Source organism: Phalaenopsis equestris, unplaced genomic scaffold (assembly GCF_001263595.1).
Source record: "Phalaenopsis equestris unplaced genomic scaffold, ASM126359v1 Scaffold000226, whole genome shotgun sequence".
Taxonomy (NCBI): domain Eukaryota; kingdom Viridiplantae; phylum Streptophyta; class Magnoliopsida; order Asparagales; family Orchidaceae; genus Phalaenopsis; species Phalaenopsis equestris.
In genome coordinates, this window is record NW_018164668.1 from 45,692 (window position 1) to 70,318 (window position 24,627).

At 33.1% G+C, this 24,627-nt stretch overlaps 1 protein-coding gene across 1 annotated transcript in view; it reads right to left on the bottom strand.

Annotated features, from left to right (window-relative positions):
* The window catches only part of LOC110023698 (CDPK-related kinase 5-like), a 30,240-nt gene extending 6,046 nt beyond the window's left edge, over nucleotides 1-24,194 (bottom strand). The window contains exons 1-7 of the mRNA XM_020723233.1: nucleotides 23,292-24,194; nucleotides 22,702-22,832; nucleotides 18,765-18,806; nucleotides 18,561-18,669; nucleotides 4,341-4,419; nucleotides 3,913-4,209; nucleotides 1,117-1,229 (exon numbers count right to left, since the gene is read on the bottom strand). Coding sequence (XP_020578892.1) covers nucleotides 1,117-1,229; nucleotides 3,913-4,209; nucleotides 4,341-4,419; nucleotides 18,561-18,669; nucleotides 18,765-18,806; nucleotides 22,702-22,832; nucleotides 23,292-23,861 — 1,341 coding nt within the window. The 5' untranslated portion in view covers nucleotides 23,862-24,194. The remainder of the gene's footprint in view (nucleotides 1-1,116; nucleotides 1,230-3,912; nucleotides 4,210-4,340; nucleotides 4,420-18,560; nucleotides 18,670-18,764; nucleotides 18,807-22,701; nucleotides 22,833-23,291) is intronic.
* Between the last annotated feature and the right edge of the window lie 433 nt (nucleotides 24,195-24,627).

Sequence of the window (24,627 nt, forward strand, 5' to 3'; positions counted from 1 at the left end):
TATATATATATATATAGGTTAAATATAGACAAATTTTTCATTCTTTTTATTGAGAATGTTGAAGGCAACATTATTGGTTAAATATAGACAATAACTTTAATGATTGCCTGTTCATCAATTGCCACTCATCTTGATAAATAGCCAAGCGTATTGATCCCTTTAATGGTTTATAAAGCTTTCTATAATAAAAAAAAAAAAACTCTCTAGTTGCATCTTCCAATAGTCAAGATCTGTACCATTAAATTTATCAATCTTAACATTTCCATCCTCCATCTTCAAAGCAGAAAGCTTTTAGAACAAAGCTATGATATCAATAGTTCTAAGGGTGATAGAAAGTCAAACAACTAAATGGACACAAGGAATAAACACACCAAACATCACAATCACATTGCGCAGAAGTTTATATGCTTCGATGACATTGGCCTAAAATCTACAGTTTCTCAGAGATCAAATATTTTATCAATCTTCAAAGGGTATCACATCAAAGAATTCTTTTCCAACATCAGAAGTATAGAGATAACCACTTTCTCAATTTCAAAGAATGTCAAGGAATGTGAGGCCTAAATGTGGATAAGGAGATGTTATTGCTGCTAATATCATATTCCCTTATCTATTACAAGTTTCTTTCTTATTTTTTCTAATGCAAAATTTCTCCTTAATATGGTTGAAAAATGAATCCCCTTCTTCACTCTCTCCCCCTTCTTCATTTTTTTTTTTAGTTATGCGATGCACAAGTACATGGAGCCATCTGTTATATAAACTGATTGGAGGTCGAAAGAAGTAAATTTGAATTTATTTGGTAAATGCGGGTAGATATCATAACGTTGATGTTAAGCAGAAGATAATATATACTAATTTGTAGGAGTTACGTAAAAAGGTGGTGAGTAGATTTTGTATGAGTTGGGTATCGATAGTTTTATTTCGATATCTTAGTACTCAAAGCTCTAAGATAAATGGAAGCCATTAAACAAATTCAAATGAAGTCACCATAGTCATTTTAAATAAATCAAAGAAAAAGAACGTACACTTATCAAAAAGTGCTAATATTTGCATAGAATTCATAAAAAAAAAATGGATAAGCCACACCACAAACTTTACAAAAGGGTATGTACCCACCCTCAAAGCAGTCTTGCGCAGGGAAGATGACCGCATGTAGACTTTCATAAGCCGGAAAATGTGAATATCAAGTGGTACTCTAACATTATTGAAACTTCTAATCCAAGGGTGGCCTGAACAAACAAACAAGCATCAGGAAAGACATGAAGACAAAAAAATATCTCCAAGACCAAAAATAAGTAATTCTGAAACATTAGGATGTCCTGAAGCATTGCTTGTAATAAGAGAGATACTGGAAATTAAAGTAGATCAAACATTAATAAACTAAGTTATGCAATATTGGTTTGCTTCAAGAAGACAAAAAATTAAAAACGAGAAAACTAAATGTTACAGGAATTGATACGCTAAAGGAAAAATGTTAAAAGAATTGCAATAGAGAGACGAGTATACAAGGAACTTTTAAGAGGGTATTGAGTTTACCTAGACGAGATAGAACTGATTCAAGAATTTACACATGAATCTGAAAAAAAAGTAGCAGCAATTATGATTTGGCAGTAAATTCTGAATTTTCATTTTTTTCATGGAAATTGGAGATACTTTATGTAATTTAGATTCCATTATTTTATTCTAATTCTTCCATTCAATGTACTAAATTTATTTCTTTCGCATTTATTTATTTATTCTCTCTATAAATAAAGAAATTCCAAGTCATGCAAGATAGTTTATAGGAGAAATAAAATTCTTGTAGTGGATGTAGAAACTCCTCTTCATCCATTCTATGATCTCGGTCATTGATCAAGTGTAAGAAATGAAAATTTTGAAGAGAGGCCATCTCTCTCCTCATACATGACCAAGCTTACTTGTTACTTCTCATAGACTTCTATCTTTCCATCTTCTTCATATAATTTTCTAATTTATTTCAAGGTTTGCAAGCATTAATTACCATCTGAACAGCAATTTTGATCAATCTAAGGAAAAAAAAACTTTGAAATAAAAACCCATAGCCTTTTTCTATGGCTTCAAAACTGTAAGTACCCCCACCCCTTTCCCAACAATCCTTTCCTTCCACATTTTGCACCTAACAATAAAAGTATTGTTCGTAAAGTAATGCTTATGCTAAAGCAAAGTTCCCACTCACGAGACAGTTGGATCAATCATGAGCGCTTATTTTTCCTTGCCATCCTCTTCAATCAATTCCAACAAACATCCACAAAAGCTACGTATCACCACATGATTAATCTTAATCAAACTCAAATTCAAATTCAAAGCCCTATCAAACCTTCATCAATCCCCCGCAAAAGCTAAATGTTTTCCACATAATGAAACTAAAAAAAAAAAATTCAAATTTTAACCCAATTTGTTAATAAACATTCGTTTAACTCCTAGAGCACTTTTACTTCCAAACTAGTATCAAACCTTAAAAATTTTAATCTATCATAATCCTGTTTTTAATCTATTGATAATCCTAGCCTAGTCAGCGTTATCCTCCTCTCACAAATAGCAATGCATATTCTTCGAGGGATCCATCTTCTGCCTAAGAGAATTAAATTAAAATAAGAAATCAACAATGCCAAACTTCAATTGTGTTCTATGATTCAAGCGTAAGACCTTAAAAAAAAAATGGGTTTCTAAATTTTCCGTCTACTGGTAAAACTTGTATCATGCATAAGTTCAAGATTTAGGAGCCTCCAACTGAAATAATTTAATTAGCATTGTATCCTTTTACTTAACTTTATTTCCACTGAAATAAAAGAACTTTACAAGGAAAATGATTATGTCAACCATATGAGATTACTAAGATCTGATTAGCCTTAATGAAATTTTTACACTTGCATGAACTTAACTAAAACCCAAGCATAAAATATTGCCATTGTCAGGCAAAAATAAATGCTTTTCTACATTGATAAAACAGAAAGTGTAAAGTGCCACGGATTTGGGCATATTGAAGCAGATTGCACAACTAGGGGATGATATATTTCACTGAGCAGAGAACAGTTGAAGAAATAGACAATGAGAAAGTAGAAACAAAAAAGAGTTATGGACACCAAAGAGAGTACTAGCAGTTGTCAGAGTGTTGCATCATTTCCTCATAGTGTTCTTTAGAGTGTTGTCTCATTTCCTTTTCCAAGTGATGAATCCCCCTCAACCCTCCTACCTCGTCTTCTCGGAGCCCTCTTTGCTATTTCAAATCAGGACACTGGCCGATCGATGCCTATACCCTTCTAGACATCATAAACCTCACATATATTCATTCATTTGTTATTCCACATTTTTATATTTTTCTATACATTCTAGAAGCCCTAGAACGATATCACACCCGCATCACATTTTGTCAGTAATTTGACACCTTATAAGAAATTTATTAGTTGATCAATTCTAGTTTATTTCTTTTATCTATAAATATGAAAACTCTAACTAATGCTAAATGAAATTAATGGCACGAACAAAATTCTTATTATGGATGTGAAGCCTTCATTTATCCTAAAATTTTGATTATTGATCACGTATGAGACATGAATACAAATGAGATCATCTCCTCATATTGACATAGTTTCTGAATCTATACCCCTTTTTTCTTCTTCTATATTACAATTTCTAGTTTATCTCAAGGTCTTTAAAATAAACTAGAGCAAAAGAATTAAGAATAAACAAAAGAAAAAGAATTAAGAAGGATACAAAGAAGTGGAAAATGATTCATAAAGAATAGCAGCAAAGCAACCCAATAGTTTAGAACTATATCCACATTTAACCGAAAGATCCATTAAGAATTGCCAGCATAACCAATTTATGAAGTTAAGAACAATTATCCGACACAATGAAGTATAAAAGTTTAAAAAAAAATTGAAGATTGCTTACTCAAGCCTTGTGCAGCCGTCATTCGTTTCCGAGGATCTTTACTTAACAAGCGTTTAACAAAATCTTTTGCTTCAAGAGACAACGAAGGCCAAGGTGGTTCGTTGAAACTTGGATCAGCTTTCAGAACTGCTCTAAAAATACCAGACTCAGTTCTAGCCCAAAATGGGCGACTACCGCACAGCAGTATGTAGGCAATCACACCAATGCTCCACACGTCAGCTTCTGTACCATACGATCGATGCAAAACCTCAGGAGCAACGTAATATGCACTTCCAACAATATCATTAAGCCTCTCATCTGCAAACCACTTGAGCAAGTAAAAGGCCATTTCAAAAAATTAGCCCTAATGAGTTTTAAATTTAATATAATTCAGCGGCCATGTTAATGAGAATAATTTGTAGGAATGTGGGTGACGAGTAGAAACAAACCTGGCTTCACAAAGTCTGAGAGACCAAAATCTATAGCCTTCAACTGTGAACTTTCTACCTTGGAAGTAAAAAGGAAATTCTGACGAAGCCAACAACCAAAGTTAAACAATTTGAATAAATCTACACAACTTGGATTAATTCTGCAGAGAGATAAAACAGCTTGCGTACACTGATGATAACATCATTTATAGACTTATTATAAAATTACAATAAGAAAAAAAATTCTGTTAATTCTAAAGAAAAAAGAAACTCCATTTCAAATGGAGTTCACCCTAAACTTTCAACACTTCGTTCTTTTAATAGAGCAAAACAACATTTCTTTAAAATTTATAGAGGATTTATAAAAATACCATACAATTCTTATGTATTTATATATCTAACACTTAAACTTTGATATTTATATATAGAACAGCTAAATCTTTATATCACATCAAAAAGAACACTAATATCAACTTTTTTTTAAGTGAAATAGACAACATGCATATTTTATATAATTAAGACACTAAAATGTCATATAAATAAATATCAAAGTTTTAGTGTTGGATATGAAAATGCAATGGAATTGAATGGTATGCATGTAACTTCCCCATAAATTAAAGTCATAAAGATTGTCAAGGTCCATCCAATCAATTAAATATTTAATCAAATTTACGTACCAAGCACTGTTCTAGTTATTCATGCCAATCTATTTATATGCATGCTAGTAAGCTAAAATAAGAGTAAGTTTCACACAAAAAATCACTCAAAAAATTCAAAACAACAAGAGAGCTTAAGGCTGAGGTGTTGACACCATATGACTCTTTGGACTTAAATATATGATTATGACATCTAACCCCTTTTTTTTTGCATAAGCATGACTAAGCTACTAAATTGTCCATATTAAATCATTTATTAAGTAGCATGGTTGCATCAGTATAAAAATTAAAATCCATAAAACTTTAATAAAGTATAAATGATCTAGCTTAATCCCGTAAAAACTATAAAATAAAAAAAAAATCTACCACTAATCCATACATTAAGCATCATGTTCAAGTACCATTATAGCATTATTTCACTCTTTTCATACATTAATTTAAATAAAATAAAAAATTTCAACTTACATCCAAAATTTATAAATATATATTCTATGCTTAGGTTCTAACACATGCATTTACTTATCTATGATTCAAGTTAAGTTGGGAATTATTTTCAATGTAAGCACCATTTTGGTGAATCTCATCCTGTGGTCCCCACTCATAAACAAGCAAGCATAATTCTTCCTTATCAAGTTGGAATAGCCTTACATCTAAAAAAGAAAGTAGAAGCCCTCTATACTCTTAAAGTTCATGAGAAAGTGTAGGCTATAGTGTTAAAGTACTAAATGAATGGTTGCAACTAAAGGGGTAAATGTGTCGATCCAAGCTCGAATGGCGAGCTCATGCTAAAATTCAAATTATAATGATAGCTCACCGGAGAAGGCATCAATGGTTGGAGTAGGATTGCCACGACAACTCACCGATGAAGGCATCGACATGATCTTTGATCAGCTAGTAGAGCTAGCTCGCAAACCGACGAGCTGAGCCTAGACAAACTTGAACTTGAGCTTGAGTTTGAGCTCGAGCTCAAGCTCGTGACTTGATAAGCTCAACTTAAAGCTCATTAACAAATCAAGCTCAAGCCAGCTCTGCTCACTTACACCCCTAGTTACAACAACAAATATCTCATCCTAGGGATAAATTCAAGTACCAAGGCAAGGAAGCTGCATACACCTTAAATTCTCAAGTCTCTGTCTTGGCATCTTAATGATTCGTATGAGTTTGATCCAACCCCATGTTGAGCTCACATTTAGTGAGGTGTTCTCATCTCTCTCTACCTATTCCTTTAGAACATAGAATATAATCTTAATATCTTTAGAGGCTATCCTTAATGACTAGTAGATGGTTGAGACTCAAATTAGGACATAAACCAAATCTTCACTCGTTTAGTTTGAAATCTACTTGACTTTCATCCTTAACATTTTGATATTGAGTCTACTTAAATTGATTTAATAAAGCTAAATTTAAGTTCCCCATAAAGCTTTGAATGTGCCTTTACGTGACTTATTGAGCCTAGAGACTTGACTTCATTACTTAGGCACATTTGGAACCTTGGTTCATCCTATGACACCCACTAAATCACTCTTGGACCATTCCTTAGCCCTTTCCTTTGGTTTAAAGATAGCACAATTGGTTCGATGTTCACTTTGAACCATGATTGAGCTAATTCTATAAGAATTTGAACCTAGTCAAAATCTAAATTCAATCTCCTTTACCTTGATGTCCAAGAATTTTCAAAACCTTGAACTATACCCAAAATCAAATTCCAATTCTACTGAAAATCAAACCCTAATCAATCCACCAAATTATTTCCATGCTCAAACTCAAAATTCCAAAACCCATTTCAGAATTCAAAAACCAATCTAACCCATTAAATAGATGAATACAATCCAATCCTTGGACTCACACAATGAAAACAACTTTTACCCAGTTCAAATTCCAAAGAGCAAGTTTAAAGCCTTCATTCAATCCATTACCAAATCCAACAAATCAATTATCTAATTGACTTTCAGCAAATCAAACTCCAAAATACCAAACGACCATGCCCAATCCTAAACTCAATTTAAATTCACAATCAATGCATGTTGATTTCGCATGAACCAACCCTTTTGTTGTCATCCTTCTTGCTGTCTTCTAATCACAAGAATTCAGTCAAAATTCAACTCAAATGTCAAACCAATTCCAAGTTAAATCCAACGGCAAGGTCAGCACTCCAACAGCTCAACTAAAGCCTATCCAGAGCAGTTTATCCCAAGAAAGTCATAACACTTCAAAATCAACTCAAGTCTCTCAATACCCAACTGAACTCCATGTGGCTTAATCCTATTGGTTCTTCTCTGACTGCTTGTTTGTTTCCTAAGCCAGCCTCCACTACCTCCTTTGCCAGCTGTCAATGGTCAAGCTCCCAGCAACTATGAACCCAAAATCAGCCTTCACCACCATGGCACACCAATTTTGACCAAAGATCTGTCAAATCCCTATTGGCCTTTTGCTTTGACTGCCGACTGCTGACACCTCAGTCAACCCAATTCTTGGAGCCAAAGTACTTTTTCGAGTGAGCCCTCCACCGACCTTGGTTTGCTATAAATACCCCCCACCCCAAGCAAGCTTGCTGTGGGTTGCTGAAATTCCTTCCACAGAGCTCCCCATATCAATAGACTCCGCCAATTCCTTCCTACATTCCTAAGCTTTGTTTCTCACTACTCTACAGAGCATTCACCCCATGAGACTACCATCCCCAATCACCCAAAAATCAAGACACACCACCATAATCCAATTCTTCAACCTAACCATTCATAAAGCTTATCCTAGATCCAAAACTCATTATCTTGTCAAAATCAGTGAAATTCCCCTACTGAAACCGATTAATCGATCAAAGGGAGTGTGGTGCAAGCTCGGTTCAAGGAATAAGTCATTGGAACTCAGAATTGGACTCATAGGACTGCTCAATAGGACCAGGCGACCAATCCTGACCAACTAAAACGTTGGATCGCCTTGACATTTTTTGATCTTAGATCTAAGGCTTTCGATCATTGACCGTTGTGAAGAGAATCGTAAGATAAGAAGATTTTGACTGTTAAATAGGTGAGTGTTGCATGTGTGATGCTTTTGGCTACATTGGATTTGTGTTTCGAGCTTTTGATTTCCTCGAATTAGGGTTTGGAATTGGATGGCTTTGGCTCACCATCTCATCCGGGATAATGAACTGATGCCCTTCATTCCTCCATTGTTTGGGTGCACAGCTTGGATTCGATCATTCAATCGAATGGTTCGACCCACCAAGAATTAAACACTAGAACCAATGATTCATAATCATTACATGACGAATCAAAATTTGCCAGGTGTTTAAGTGGACGAACCAAAGCGCACAGCGTGGAAATGAAGGCTGAGATGGCATATCCCTTAATAAATTCAAAATTCATAAAAGAACTTATAAAATGCATTAAAATCAAATAAAATCCTTCAAAATAAAGAGAAAAATACCCTACACTCCGAATGAAAAAAAGAATCATGTGGAATAAAAATTGAAAGAAATTAATAACAATTTTTCTTTTAGTTAAATAAATAGCTTAGAAACCAATTAATTTACAAAAACATGAAATAAAGTTTGAAATAATTTTAAAATTTCAAAGAATGATCTAATTGATATGCTTGGTTTCTTGTAATTTTCCTAAAGATGAAAACGTATAAAATCTATGGAAATGAAAATATCAAGGGAAATTCCAATAAATAATAATATAATTAAATTAAAAATGAAAAATTAATTAAAATCAAATATCAGTAAAATGAAATGTTAAAACAGATATAAAAAACCTTTTTCAATCAGTGAAACGAAATTACTAAAAGTTAAAATGCATAATAACAACTTTAAAGAAATAAGAGTATTTATATAAATTCATATTTAAATAAATCTCTCACTTCAAATCATGGAAATTAGAATTCAAACTCTAAAATGCGTAAAAATTTTCATCAATGGGTTATTGAAATTAGTTTTTTTTCAAAAAAGAAAAAAAGAGATAATGAACTCATAGGATAAAAAATTAGTAAATTGGATTTATATGTAATTTTCAAATTAAATATAAATCCCTTTTACTTCAAATTGGTTTTTTTTCAAAAAAGAAAAAAAGAGATAATGAACTCATAGGATAAAAAATTAGTAAATTGGATATATATGTAATTTTCAAATTATATATAAATCCCTTTTACTTCAAATTGGTATAACTCACTCATTTGAAAATCAATTTAACCAAATTTTCAATAAATGAGTATTTTAACAGAAAGAACATGAAGAACAAAAAATTGGATAATTTTGATTAAAAATAAATTTTAAATAATTAAATAATGAGATAAATCACTTAATTCATAATAAATCTGTTTGAACTCAAACTAATTTAAGATTTTTAAGGTTTGCTTAGAATCTGAATCTAAACATTATTGTAAAGTTTCAAGTAATTTGGATGTCATTTAGATTTAATATGAATTTTTAATTTGAGAAGTCATTAAAAATTCAAATAATTATATAAAAAAAATTAAGTAATCCAAAAATTCCAAAAAAATTTCAGAAATCTTATTTTAGGTTAATAACAACTTCCAAAAATAATTTCATAAGATTTTGAGAATATTTAACCCAAAATATATACTTTATTTATAAAATCCTAAATAAACAATATTTTAATAATAATTTAAAAAACCCTAAATATCATAAAATTCATTAAATTTCCCAAATTTTATATTTATTGTTTGAAAAGATCCCTAAGTATTTTCCAAAGTGGTTTAGGGCATTTTAAAAAATTTTAATATTAATTATATATATATATATATATATATATACATGTGTGTGTGTGTGTGCGTGCCATGCGTGCCTCAAAAGCATATGCATAGCATTTAATTAACATTATTGTGAATTCAAATAAAAAATTATAATATCCATAAAAAGGTCTTAAAACTAACAATTTAGATAAACATTCACTGGGGTAAATTTGAACATCAAAATACCAAAAATATCACAAATCAAACAAAAATATGTAGATTTGGCCCACCATACTTGTTCTGCACACACTATAGATGCTTCTGATAGGCCATCAACTCTAGATTTAGGTCAGGATGACTTTGATTGTGTTTTTGTTTGCTTTGTTTGATGTGATTCTTGTGATTGCTCGCCAAATTTTAATAGGATAGGTTGGCTTGTTCGTTAGATTGGTGTTAGGGTGACTAGATAGTTATTTTCTAACACTTGTTTTTGCAGGAGACCGTGCTCAGCAGAATTGCCACTATGCCATAAATAAAACTAATATATTTTTCTGCCGGTGTTAATGAAAATAAAAACCCCTGTGCACAGTCTATAGGACAGGGGACCTGGTGCTGCAGCGCAGCTCGAGGTCCAAATAGTTATTTGTGTTTGCTTGTGTTCTACTTGTTGCTTGTGAATACTAACTTTGTTTTGCAAAACATTAGTAAGCCTAAGTGTTGTAGTAAATGTAGCTTCACTTTCCTGTTGATTCTGTCATCGGGTTTAGGGGACTGTCTTAATTAGTCAACTATGGATGTTTGGACTATCTGAGGTGGGACCACAATAAGCGTCGGAGCAAGGATGAACCTCAACTCAAACCAAAAAGGGAGAATGAAACTCAACTCAAAAGCTAAGAGATGAACTCTAAAGAACTAAAACATGAACTAAAGACATCAAAATAATTTAGTCGACCGACAAGTCTACCTTAGATCTAGGACTTGTTAAATTTTTTTCTTTAATAAATGGTATGCTTTTGTTTTGTGAATGTGTGTTACTTTTGTTATGTGTCCGCTTAGATTTTACCTCTTTTTCTAGATTTGTAGATGGTTCTTTTTAAGTTGGATTGTTTCGATAGTCTCTTTAGGATAATTTTACAAAATCAAAACTCATAAAAAAAAACCACATAAACAAACACATTGCATTCACATCTCATAAACATTATGACATATAAACAAAAAAAATAAAAAAAATAAATAAATAGGAACTCATCAATTTAGAAATAGAAACAAAAAGATCCCCTACATGTATATGCATACATATTGATTTTTCCATATCTTCGGTCTCTCATTCATTGCACGGAAAGTGATGATTTGACCTGTGAGGATCACCGCCTTATAAAGTAAGTTTATCTTTTCATGCTTGACTTGGCTTTTTAAATTAATCTTCTACACATAGATCATCAAAGTCTGCATACTTATACACAGTTTGCTTATCACTCGACACTAAAATCTAACCTATATAAATCTTTAGTTTAAGACAATAAAATTTTAAATTCGAAATTGTAAAAATTTCAAATAAATTATTTGCATTAGTCTTAAGACATTTGTATAATACTCATTATTCTCTACTTCTCTAACAAACAATAGTTTGTTGCATCTTGCTTTTCATAAGATCAAGCTTGCATGATTATACAATGCTAGCTGGGTTTAGTTGGCAGCCCTATCCAGACAAGCTTGCAAGTCTAGTCAAGTCATGTTTGCACAGGTCCCTGTGGGATCATGTAAGTTTATATTTGTTGCATTTCTAATAAAAAAAGCATTTATTATATATTGCATTTCGTGAGACCGATTATGCATGATTATAAAACTATAAGTGGGTCTAGTTGGCGGCCCTGTCCAAGCAAGGTTGTCAGTTCGGTCAAGTCAGGCTTCCACAGGTCCTTTGCGGGATCATGTCGTAAGCCCATATTTGTTGCATTTCTTTAGTAGACTAGATTTTGAAGTTTTACTTATTCAATAAATTTCACATTTAATCCTAAGAATCTGAGGTTGTCCATATAACTACGACATAAGCACTCACTTAGGTTTTCTTACTATCATATCGTGAGATATAAGTCCTAGCTTTCAAAACATGGGATAGTTGAACTGCTATTGAGCCTCTCAATATTTGGATACTTCATACTTCTTCCACTTTAGGTTCCAAAAAGAATTGTTCATGTTTGATCTTTTCCTGTTTGAAATTCTAAAATAAACAATCGTGAAAATAAAACTATAAAATTCTCCAAGACTTATTTTCAACCTTAATAAAGAGTTTTCTTAAGAGATTATTTCTATTAAAATGTAATTAACTATAATAGTTTTCCCTTATAAAAATTTAGTAACTCAATAATCAAAATCTTATCTAGCATTCAAGTAGGTATGGGAAAGATTTATTAATTTAGAACACTAACGCATCAAATATTGTACAAAATTCTTTATTTGAATAAACGAATCTATCATAAACTAATATTTCTATCTTTCGAGATAATATAATATTTTTTATGTTGCATTTGATTATTCAAATAAATTAAAAATTTGAAATCTATGCAACAGACGTGAAAATAAACTAACACCCTCACAAGACCTAAATATGATATTTTCACCCTATATGTCATTATTAATGTAAAAGATGAGACTATTCATTTACCAAGGTGTCACATATACAATACAAACATGTTTTTATTGGAATGGTAGGGGGCCCCAATTTGCTAAAGTGCATTGTACATCACCAACACTCAACTATCTTATACTTGGTGGAAATCCAAATGGAATTCTACTTGGTGGAAATCCAAATGGAATTCCCTATGCCCCTCTCAAGGGGTGCAAAGAGAAAGTTTTTTTTTTTTTTTTTGACAAATTCATACGCCTATAATGTTTTTCCATCGTTGAAAATGGAAGTGCATCTAAAATTCTCTTCATTGATAAGGATTTAGACAAATATTTCATAAAAATCAAATCCAAACACACAAAAAATCCATGTGCGTATTAAGAATTCCTTGGCGCTGCCAAGATGTCATCAAAAGTTCAAGGAAATATGAGCAGGGGGGGGGGGGGGGGGTAGGTGGTCGACTTTTTCTAAAAGCTTTAGGCCTTAAAAAGGGGAGACAGCAATGACTCACAAAAAACATTAAAAATGTGCACTTAATATGGCATCCATGCTAATTGCACGTGTAATTACGCAGCTCCTCAAGATTGAGAACAAAATATAAGCACTTAATTAAGTGTCTTGTGCAATTACTCAACGCCCTCCCTCTATAAAAAATAATTGACCTACCTATAACTATATGAAATTTAGGCATATTATTGCATAATTATACAAAAATGCTCCTCTTATCATTTAATTAAGGGGCCTAGACAAATAATTAGGCATCCTAGGGTGCCAAGAAAATTTAATCAACAACCAAACCAAACAAGTTGATAGGAAGCACAAGTATAAATCATAGTGCAGGATATGGTGATCAAACTGATATAAATGATCAAACATTGTACAACGTTGTCAATCTCCCAATAAGTCACAGCAACAATCAACATCATGTGGAAAATGAGTAAAACATCATCTAAGGAACCCATAAAGCCATGTGGCATGTCATGTCGGAATGCCATGTTGGTAAAATGGTCTCTCTAATAACATATAACACCCACTAATCACATCAAGTTGGTGATCAATCTCCCATCAATGATTAACACTAAATTACCAAGCCATTAAAGGAACCAAAGAATTTTGTAGAAAGGCCTCATTTTTTCGAATATGAAAAACACCTTGAAAATTGAAAAACAAAATTCATAAATAGGAACAAATCCTATAGGTCATTTTAAAACTATAAAATCATAAAAATTTAAAACGAAATATTCAAGTGGCCTCAAACATTCTCGATACTTTTTATAGAATGGTTTAAAGTGCAAAATCAAATGACATGGTTAGCAAACATATTCAAAATGCCCAAAAATACCACAATGTAAAAAAGATCTATAAAAAAGGAAATGCTTGTGAGAAAATGTTGTGATGTTTGGAATGAATACCTTGCCTTCCTTCTAAAGCCAAGTTGACAAAATTTTGGCACGAAAAACTTTCAAAAATAAAATAATGTCGTCTCTCGCAACTGGAGTTGATTAAGCCACCAAAAACATGGACAGCATCCACCCATCACAGTTAACAAGGCAGCATAAACCATACTCATGATTCAACCCAAAAAAACCCAACAATTCTAGTGTTCGGTTTCTTGTGACAATCAAAATAATCAAGTCTTAGACTCACAAAAGGGTCAATACCTAATTGGCATGCCAACACGATAACAATTTTGAGACAATAAAAAAAAATAAATTACATGGGCTCAATTGCCCTAAATCAAATCAAGGTAATAAAACAAACCCCACAAATGCATATGCGTCACTATCAAGAGATATCACGATCCCAAACACGAGACGATTGCACAATTGCAGAATAGATAGGATCCTATGATTCCGCATAGTTCACGAACAGGAAAACCTAGATATCGCAATCACAAAGAAGACCGAATAGGCAATTTTAGTTTGGTTGAAAGTTTCTACAGGAATTCTTGCTATTTTGACTTTTTTCCCCTAATTTGGGTGATTTCTAATAGATAGGATCTTGCGATTTCGCATAGTTCACGAATGGGAAAACCTGGATACCGCGATCATAGAGAAGACCGAATAGGCAATTTTAGTCTGGTTGAAAGTTTCTGAGGGAATTCTTGCTATTTTGACTTTTTTTTTTCTAATTTGGGTTATTTTCTATTACAAAACTAGTATTATATTGTGTTTTTGTCTTGAGATGGGCTTTTATTTTATTTTGAATATTTTGGATATTTTGGATATTGTAATCTATGAATTCATACTTTAAGTGATGTATCATCTTCAATTTTCCAATATTGTGTTTATATCTTGCTCGAGAAACAGCGGTGAACCTCTTTGCAACATGAAGTTCGCCAATACGGAGTTCTGTTTGCATTTCTCAGTCGGCACAGCCGTCGAACGACGCTTACCCCTTCCAAATGTCGTTGACCTAACAAATTTTTATTCCCGAGCTATTTCCCAACCACCTCCCCTCCAAATTCACTTTGAAAATACCTTCTAGAAGCCCTAGAACTATGACATCTAGTACCTGAGCCCGACAAGTCCTAAATATTTTAGGAATTTGTCTTTCATGCCTTAAATCCAAAATTCCAAAAAGAAAAATCCCACAATACCCAAAACATTCCTACCGCATTTCCTAGCCCTAACTTTAAATTTTCAAAATCCAACATTTATACCTTCACCAAAAAATCTACCCCACCACTTACCACCAAAATCCTAAACTTTGAGTAACCTTTTATCTATAACCTTACACTCATTGAAATGTTGATAGAGAGAAAAGGATGCAATGTTGTCTAGGGCAATCTGAAAAAATGTGTCCAAGAACATATTATGGAGGATAGGCAGCGAGAAATTCTTTAATTACAACAAAGATTTGTCACCTTCTTGAGAAGACAATCTGATAAGTTTACCCATAACCACAATAATGACTTTCCAGATCAAAAGGAGGAGGTGACTCCCTTCCATCAAAAAATTTCCAACAACGAAGAACCAATATCGGGCAATTTGGCATGAAATATCAGGGAGAAGTCGGGGTCTTTGATTAAAAAAGGATTTACTAAATTTTAGCGGATCCTTAGATCCGGACGAATTCATTAAGTAACTCCAAACAGTTAAATGACTCTTTGAATAAAAGAACGTTCAACCTGACAGAGAGGTAAAGTTGGCAGCCATCAAACTCAAAAAGAACTCTTCTTTGTGGCGGGAAAATTTGAAGCATGTACAACAGTTAAATGGAAAAAATAAAATCACTACCTTATTTAAGATAAAATGAGAGATATAATGCAAATATCGACCAACATATTACAGGCAAAATATGTTCTTGAGACTTTTACAACAACAATATCTCTCAATAAAGGAGTACACAATTAAGTTAGCTTATGTTGGATGTGAACTAGTGGAGCCCTAGGAAAACACTATAGCTTGATATCTAGGAGAATTAAGATTTTTTATTGGCAAGGTTGTACACTTACAACTCTATTGACATTACATGATGTTCAAATCTTAGCCTTGAATGTGAAAAGATAACATAGCCATATCGGGCCCACAATGCCCTTCAAACAAGGTTTAGCCATCAAATCGGGCAGTTAAAGTACACCTAGTGGAGCATCGAAGCTGACCCCATCGAAAGATAAATTAATCCATTGTGGAGAAAAGGTGGAGCCCACCAACACTCCCGAATCCATCCACGTCAATAAATGTTTCAAGTATCATGATTTCGGCCACGTGGCGTCTGATTGCCCAAACAGGAAGGAGATCATTTTCACTGAGCAAGGAGCGGTTGAAAAAATTGACAATGAAACGGGAGAAAAGGAAGATGTCAAAGAGGAGTTTCAACCTCAAGCCAACGAGGGAGAGATGCTAGTGATCCAAATTGAGACCAGGAAAGAGATCATAATAGGATTAACATTGATTGTCCTATAAGATAGTGAGTTTGAGGTACCAACACCTAAAATGGGAAAATCATTGTTAAAGGAGTTATCGGATATCATGACTGACCATTTACCTCCTGAGTGGTTGTCATTGAAGGTGGTCTAGCATGCCATAGAGTTCATTCTAGGGTCAATTTCTCCAAACAGATTTGTTTATCAGATGCACCCAGCCGAGTACAAGAAATGGAGAAGCAAGTTATATATTTAATGGATTGAGCCTTAGGTTGCAAGAATACTCACCCATGCAAAGTTCCAACTGTGATAATGCCAAAAAAGGATAGTTATTTATTCTATCAAGGCATGCTTTCAAATGACGTATGTGCTTCAGAGTTGCATGAAATAAGCATAGCTTAGATTTGGTAGTGAGACTGTATCAGACACAGCAGGATGATGACTTTATTATGATGGGAGTAGATCTATTCCAGAAGCCTAAAAAGAACAAGAAGAAGCCACTTCTGCCCGAAGAGAATGACGTAGGAGCGTCCCTATGGCGAGACGCACGATCCCGAACATGAGACATTCGTGAAATCACAAAAGTGTAAGGATCTTGCAATCCCGCAAAGTTCTCAAGCAAAAAAGCCCAGAATATCGCGATTATGGGGAAGACTGAATAGGCAATTTTCATCCAGGTGGAAGTTTGTGCGGGAATTATTGCTATTTTGACTTATTTCCTTTTCTTTTTTTTCTAATTTGGGTCATTTCTATTAGGAACCTATTTATGTGTTGTTTTTTTCGATTTTGAGAGGGACTTTTGCTTTGTTTCGAATATTATCGAGATTGTAATATTTGATTTCCTGCTTTTTGTTGTTGTATCCTCTTTCTCTTGTAAGTGATGTGTATGTATGTTGCTCAGTAATAGGTGGTGAACCTCTTTGCCACCCGAGTGTTACAAATTTGAAGTTTTCTTTGCTATTTTTGGCCAGGACAGCTGCCGAACAATACTTATCCCCTTCCATATGTCCTCGACCTTGCATATTATTGCTCCCTCGCTATTCCCCAACTACTCACCTGTAACTCCACTTCCAAAATACCTTCTAGGAGCCCTAAAACAGTATCACCCATAAGATTTAATTTGAAATATAGGCTGCCATCAAACCTTAAAATATGCATTTTCAAAGGGGAATTAAGTCAATTCACAGTTGAATCAACCTCTCATTTACAAGAGAAAAATATTATTCGCAAAGCCACCAAAATGCCACATTTTAAGGCAACACTGGATCTCTTAACCCAATCTCAATTGCTCGGAGGTAATACGACAAATAGGAGAAAAAATCAGGATAAATTAAAAAATATCAAAAAAAAGATGTAAATGAGTGTTCCATGCTTTTAACTACCATCACTCCAACGATTAACCTAAGACTTGCTAGAAGTGTCAAAACTAAAAAAAGATGAAAGCACACAAAAGAGCATCTAAAATATCAATAAATCCAATTCCGGAATAATTTAGACTTTCGGACAACAAGAATATGGTCTTTAGCTCTGAACTGTTGAGTCAACAATAAAGTATGCTCATGATTCAACTATCAATCATGCTTCACAAAGTCCAACAAGTTCCCATTATCTCGTCTCAAAACCTTTGATCTACATAATCCATCATATATAGTAAAAAATCCTATGTTGATTGAGATCTTCCTTGATATTGGTCTCCTTGGTAGAGCTTTCCATGGCCACTCTGTGGGGATGCCTTGGGCAATAGAATCTATGGCTCCGCACAAGTCAAAAATGATGGAATTATGAATCTTAACAGGTTTTATCTAGACCCTAAATGATGGAACTATAGATCATAATGAGGTTTACCCTCATCTCCTCTAAGTACAAAGCATAATATTGTCATAGGAATATGGCCTCATTACAGCAATGCTTTGAATTTTTCTCAAGGAATGAAAAGGGGAGATTACCAAAGGTTCATGAGGGCTTGCACTTACAAGAAACCTTGAACTAAGTATATAAATTCCTCATTAAAGGTGAAACACTGGTACATTATAATGCTTAATCTACTACCTAAGAATATAATCATTCTTAGATTCCACATAAGGCCCTAGTGAGCTTTTAAGGTCACCATTTTCAACATTATAAAATTACATAGCCAAAAGAACATTTTTCTTCAGAAAAAATTATAAAAAAAGAATGAATATTATAAAAATTTTAAAATAAGATGGTGCCCTAGAAAGAAAAGTTTTAACACAATTATATTTTGAGTGCCTTTCCTAACTAAGACTGCTCCATTCCCCATAAACTATGCTACTAACCACACAGAACATAAAATAGGAAAAACTAAGGAAAACAAAAAATGGTATGCATATAAACAACATGTGAAGGTAAAGAGAAAATCAATCAAAATTACTCTAACACACCTCCGGTTTAAGATCACGATGAACCACTCCTTGAAGATGGCAAAAAGCAACAACCTTCAATATTTGTACCATGACAGTTTTTGCATCCTCTTCAGAATATTTACCTCCCCTATCAAAGGCAAACAGCACCGATGAGGATAAAGTTGTTACAGCTTAGCAAGTCAAGCCAAAAAATTGACCTTAGATAGCGTTGTAAAGACAAACCTTGAAAGTATTCTATCCAAGAGCTCTCCTCCTTCACATAATCTGAAAAAGATGAGCTATAACATCACAATCTAATGAAAGCATATGTTAGAAGTAACACATAACAAAAGTTCTGAGATGGGCACAAGATATTACAATCTTTAAAGGAATATAAAAAAACTAGGCTGCATAATAAATTCATCATCTTTAAATGTGCAAAATAAAGGCTTTATTTCTAATGTAAATGTGTAGTATTTTAATGTCAAATTAAAATGGTCAATTATTGCACGGACAAAAAAGCTGAAAACTAATCTGCAAGCATGGTTCCTATTTTCGTGAAGCAATAAAAGAGATATCTGTGCACCCAATAAAATGAAAATTGCTATGTACCAATTTTCTGAAAAGCAAAATAATTAACAAACATTTTATACTCATATAAATTATTAAAAATTGTTTTAACAACAACAATACAACAACAACAACAACAAGCCTTTATCTCACTAAGTGGGGTTGACAAAATGAATACTTTTTCTCCCTTGTGTCATACTGAGTGTCAAGTTTTCATTTAATTCTAATAAATTAAGATCATTTTTTATACAACATGCCTAATTTTTAATAGGTCTACCTCTACATTCCTTAAAATAAGTTGAATCAAAAACATCTACTCTTCTAACTGGATCATCAGATGGTTGATGTTTAATGTGAACAAACCATCTAAAACAACTCTCTCTAATATTGTCAGTCACTAGAGTGACACCAACACTTTCACAGATATATTTGCTTCGCATTTTATCTTTAAATGTAAAGCCGCTTATCTACGTAAGCATTCTCATCTCAATAACACGTAAATTAGCTTTATGCTTCTCTTTTATAAGCCAACATTTTGGGTCATAATGCATTGCAGGTCTCACCACCATTTTATAAAATTTTCCTTTTAAGTCTAAGCGGTACTTTTCTATCATACAAGAGGCCTAATGCATTCCTCAACTTCAACCATCCAACTTAAATTCTACTAATAACATCCTCATCTATATCACCATCCCTTTGAACAATATACCCGAAACAACCCCTCCTTTTAATGATTTGATCACCCATTATTACAACTTTGCGACTAGAACAACTACTACTAAAATAACATTCCATATATTCAGCTTTAGGTCCATTCAAACGAAGGACTTTAGAGTCTAAAGTAGGCCTCCATAATTCAAGTTTTTCTTGAATTCTTTCGCTAGTCTTATTCACAAGAAATATATCATAAGCACACACAAATGTACATCCTCTCATAAATGTCGAGTAAGAGCATCCATAACTAAAGCAAAAGGTTATGGGCTTAAAGTCGATCCCTAATGTAATCCAACTGAAATAGAAAAATGCTTGATTAATCCTCTTTCTGTTTGAACACAAGCAATAGCTCTAATAAACATATCTTTAATGACTTGAATATAAGTCATATTAACACCTTTCTTTTCTGGAACCCTCCAAAGAACTTCTCTTGGAAACCTATCGTAAGCTTTTTTTCTAAATCAATAAAAATCATATGCAGATCCTCCTTGCTCTCCCTATACTTCTCCAACAAACCTCTAACTAAATGTATAACTTCCATTGTAGACTTGCCCGACATATATCCAAACTGATTATGAGAAATTTTTGTATCATATCCTAACCTATGTTCAATTACTCTCTCCCATAAATTTAATGTATGACACAATAACTTAATTTTTCTATAATTTGCACACACTTGTGCATCCTCTTTATTTTTAAAAATAGAAACCAAAATAATCTTCCTCCATTTAGGCATCTTTTTAGTTTTTAAAATAATATAAAAAATTTAGTAGATTAATAAATTCCCAAATCTTATAAATAATTCCACAATTATATTGAGCACCTACTGATTTATCACTTTTGATTTTCTTTAAAGACTCATCAACTTGATTTTTACTAATGCAAAAGTAAAAACAAAAAATTCTATTATTATTAATTCATTAATATAAATCACTAAAATCGAACGTAGTTTCAAAAACTTCATTGAAAAATTTATCAAAATATCTCACTCAACTATATTGAATATACTCATCGAAGAAAATCATTTTTTTTTTATTTTCTCATCTTTAATACACTTTACTTGAATTAAATCTTTACTTTTCTTTTCTTGATGTTTAGCTAATTTATACATATATCTTTCACGTTTTTTAATATTTAATTATAAAGATCACTAAAAATTTTTTGCATCACAAATAGTTTATTAGACTCCTGACAGGTCACCTAATATTTTTCTCAATTCTCTAAGTCATAAAAACCAATTTTTATAACAAAAATGCATATATATTATCATTTCTTGCACACTATTATTCTACCCCCAAAAATTTTTATTTACTAAAACTTTTCATTTTGATTCTCCAAGTACAACTCTTGACACTTGTTTAATAGTATTTGTTATTTTATTCTTCATGAACATTTCAAAATTTAAAATCTTAAAATGTTGAAATTTACAATAACAGCAACAACAACAAGCTTTTATCCTAATAAATGGGGAGAATCATGACAAAATCCTGAAGCTTGCTCGTAAGGATACTTTTATTTATCTTTTAAGTGCATTCATCTAATTTTATGATAATATTTTATTATATTTTTTATCTTTCAACTCTAAATTTAAAAATCTAAAACTAATAATTAACGTTGAGTACTTAAACTTTCAATTGGAACGACCTTATAATATTTATATTCTCGATGATCTTTTTTTATCATAAGAAAATAATAAATTTATGTTTTATTAGAACAATTTTTATAATTAATAAAATGCTCGTCTCTTTTTTCTAAATAGAGTATTAACAATCATAAGTTAAAAGCAAAATTTAATATGATTCTAGATTCTTTGTTAACCACTCCAAACCCATAGTCAAAATGAATATTTCTAAAATCTTCTATCACTCTACCAACATGTTTATTTAAATCTTTTGTAATAAATTTTTTTTTTTCAAGAGATATTATTTGTATTAATTCACTTAGGTCATTCCAAAATTTTTCTTTTGTATATATATCTAAACCTATATGAGGAACATACGCACTTATAACATTAAAAATCTCAATATTAACAATAATCTTTAGGACTATAATTATCTTTTTAATTCTTTTAATTTTTATAATATTATCTTTCAAACTCTTATCTATTATTACAACTACACTATTTATGGTATGACTCATACATGAATACCAAAGTATAAAATCTAAGATATCAATCCTCTTAATTTTTTCTCCAACTCATTTATTTTCTTGAATGCATAAGAAATTTATCTTTCTAAGAATCATAATATCTACCAATTTCATTAATTTCCATGTGAGAGTATTTATATTCCAAGATTTTATCCTAATATTAGTTTCATGGACTAACTTCTTTTCACGCATCTATTTGTAATGTGAGAATCCTTACATATAACAACAATAGTAGTTCAGCAAAAAGAGGCATCCGTCAATGATCATACTAAGAAGCTAAAATAATGAACAAACAGAAATTACAATAAAATGTAGTACAAGATGCAAAGTTAAACCTAACATCTTAATTCTACAAAACTTGCTGCTAAGCATCATTGTATTGCCGAAAAAATCAATATAACATGAAGGGAGAAACGTACAAGGGAGAAACGTACTCTCATTTGACACCATCCAAAATATTATTCAATACAACTGAACTAAGATGTTGGATAATCCACTGAACCAAATTCTGAAGTTTTGAAATAAGCAAAGGAAATTTATTCAACGAATAACAATACTTTCACCGAGAACATTTAAATGCTTTTTCATTAAAAAAAATACTCAAATATTTTTTATGGAAACTGAAGAGTGAGAATTCTTATCTCGCTTGAAATCAAAACTAAAAAGAGATTCATATTCAAATAATTTTGGACAACAAAATGAATGCAAACCACTTACACCATTAAGAAATTTACGACAGAACACTTACTCCATTATTATGTATACATTTTCACTGTCTTCATATGCATTAAAAAATTGGACAAGATTTTCATGCCCTGCCAGAGCCCTCAAAATCTTCACCTCTCTTCTTACATCCTCTACAGATATGGAAGTAGTCATCTGCCAAAAGAGGAAACTCTTCTATAAAACCTCGGTCAAATGATTCAAACCAGTTCAAAGACAAAGTATAAAGATGTTATTTTTTGCATTGTATAATACATAATAAAAGGACTGTCCAAAAGAAAAGGCCCATTTAATTAATTTGATTAAACTACTATAAAGCCATAAGCAAACGGCTATGGTCAGTTAAATTTTATATAAATTAATAAAATAAACACAGTGAAGGAAAACGATAAAAGTGACAAAACATTAAAGTGAGAAACCAATGGCGAATGTTTATTGATATGGTGATTTACAAATACTTTGACCAGCACGCAAATGGCCCATAAAATCACTATCAAACGATTTTTTTCTTTTTTTTTTAATTATCAAAGGATTATATTGACATGACATTGTAAAAAAATGCAAAACGGAGAAAACAGAATCTTATGACTATGTAAAAAGGAGTGGTTTTTGAACCTTGGCCTTAGGAATGATCTTAACGGCCACTAACTCTCCCTTAAGCTCATCCTTCCTGGATCTAGCACAGCAAGTATAGCCGAAATGCCCCCTTCCCACCTCCTCCCCTAGCTCATACTTGCTCTCAAACCCCTTCAAGAACCCAAAATTCTTATCCAATGCCACTGCAGAACCACGGCTAACCTCCCCATCAATAATCGCATCCTCATTGGACTTCACCAACCCGTGCCGCCTTGCAAGCAAAGCCCTAATGTGCTTGGCAGGTGACGGAGGCAGGAATGGTTTGAAGAATCTGCCTGGAGTCGAACTAGCAGAAACCCTACCATTCCACGGTGATTTCTTCGAGAAGAAACCATGCGCGGGGCTGGGAGTGTAGAAGGGAAAGAACGGTGAAGCCCACGGTTTACTCCCGCCCTTCTCCTCCACCGCTGCTTCTTTCTTCGTCTCCTTCTCCCTCTTTTCCCCGTCCTCATTCTTCACCTCCTTGTCCTCCTCCTTCCTCTTCAAAGACGGCGAAGCGGACCCGCTCCCGTTCTGTGGCGGCAAAGATTTCCCATTGCAGATTCCCATTCCTTTCCAAAAACAGGGAGAAGAGAACAAAACGCAGAAACCCTAACCTACCTCACCACATTGCTCTTCGACTCCCGTCCTCCCCTCCCATTGGAAGAAATAACCGGAGAAGAGACGTAATTAGATCGTTACATTCCCCGTATTGCTGTACGCCACTACCGCACTGTTCTCCATTGAAGCCCTGCGGGTAGAGAGAGAGTGCATGTGCGCGCGCCCTCCGTAAAATTGTTGGGAAATGGAGACGTCAAAAGCTCGGAGCAGAGTGAACGATGGAGACCCGCGCTGGACTGGACCACTGGAAGACGGTTTACAACTCATATGCTGAGTTAAATGAGTCAGTAAAACTCGCTTTAACTCAGTTTAATGGAATTGAATGTTGGGAGTTGAAGGGATACGTGAGGGGTAATAATGAGGTCGTGTCGTGGGGTTCCGCCGGATCTCCAATAGCCAAGTGGGGAATTATGCTGGGGTCATGCCAATTAATTGGATTAGCTCTTTTAAATGATTGGATGATGCGTATTGAGTATCGTTCTTGAGGATCACCAGATACTGATTTGTTGATGATGTCAGGTGCCGATCTCGTGAAGCGTAAAAGAGGAGCGCCTTGGGAACAGGTGAGATTACCGGCAGCGTGCCAGACCCCTTCAATGACCAAAAAAGTAATTGTTGATCACGGTTAATGTCCTGCAAATTAATTAGTTCATGTCCGATTCATTCTTTAAAAAAACGAAACAAATATAAAATTGAATATCTATACATGTTTAGC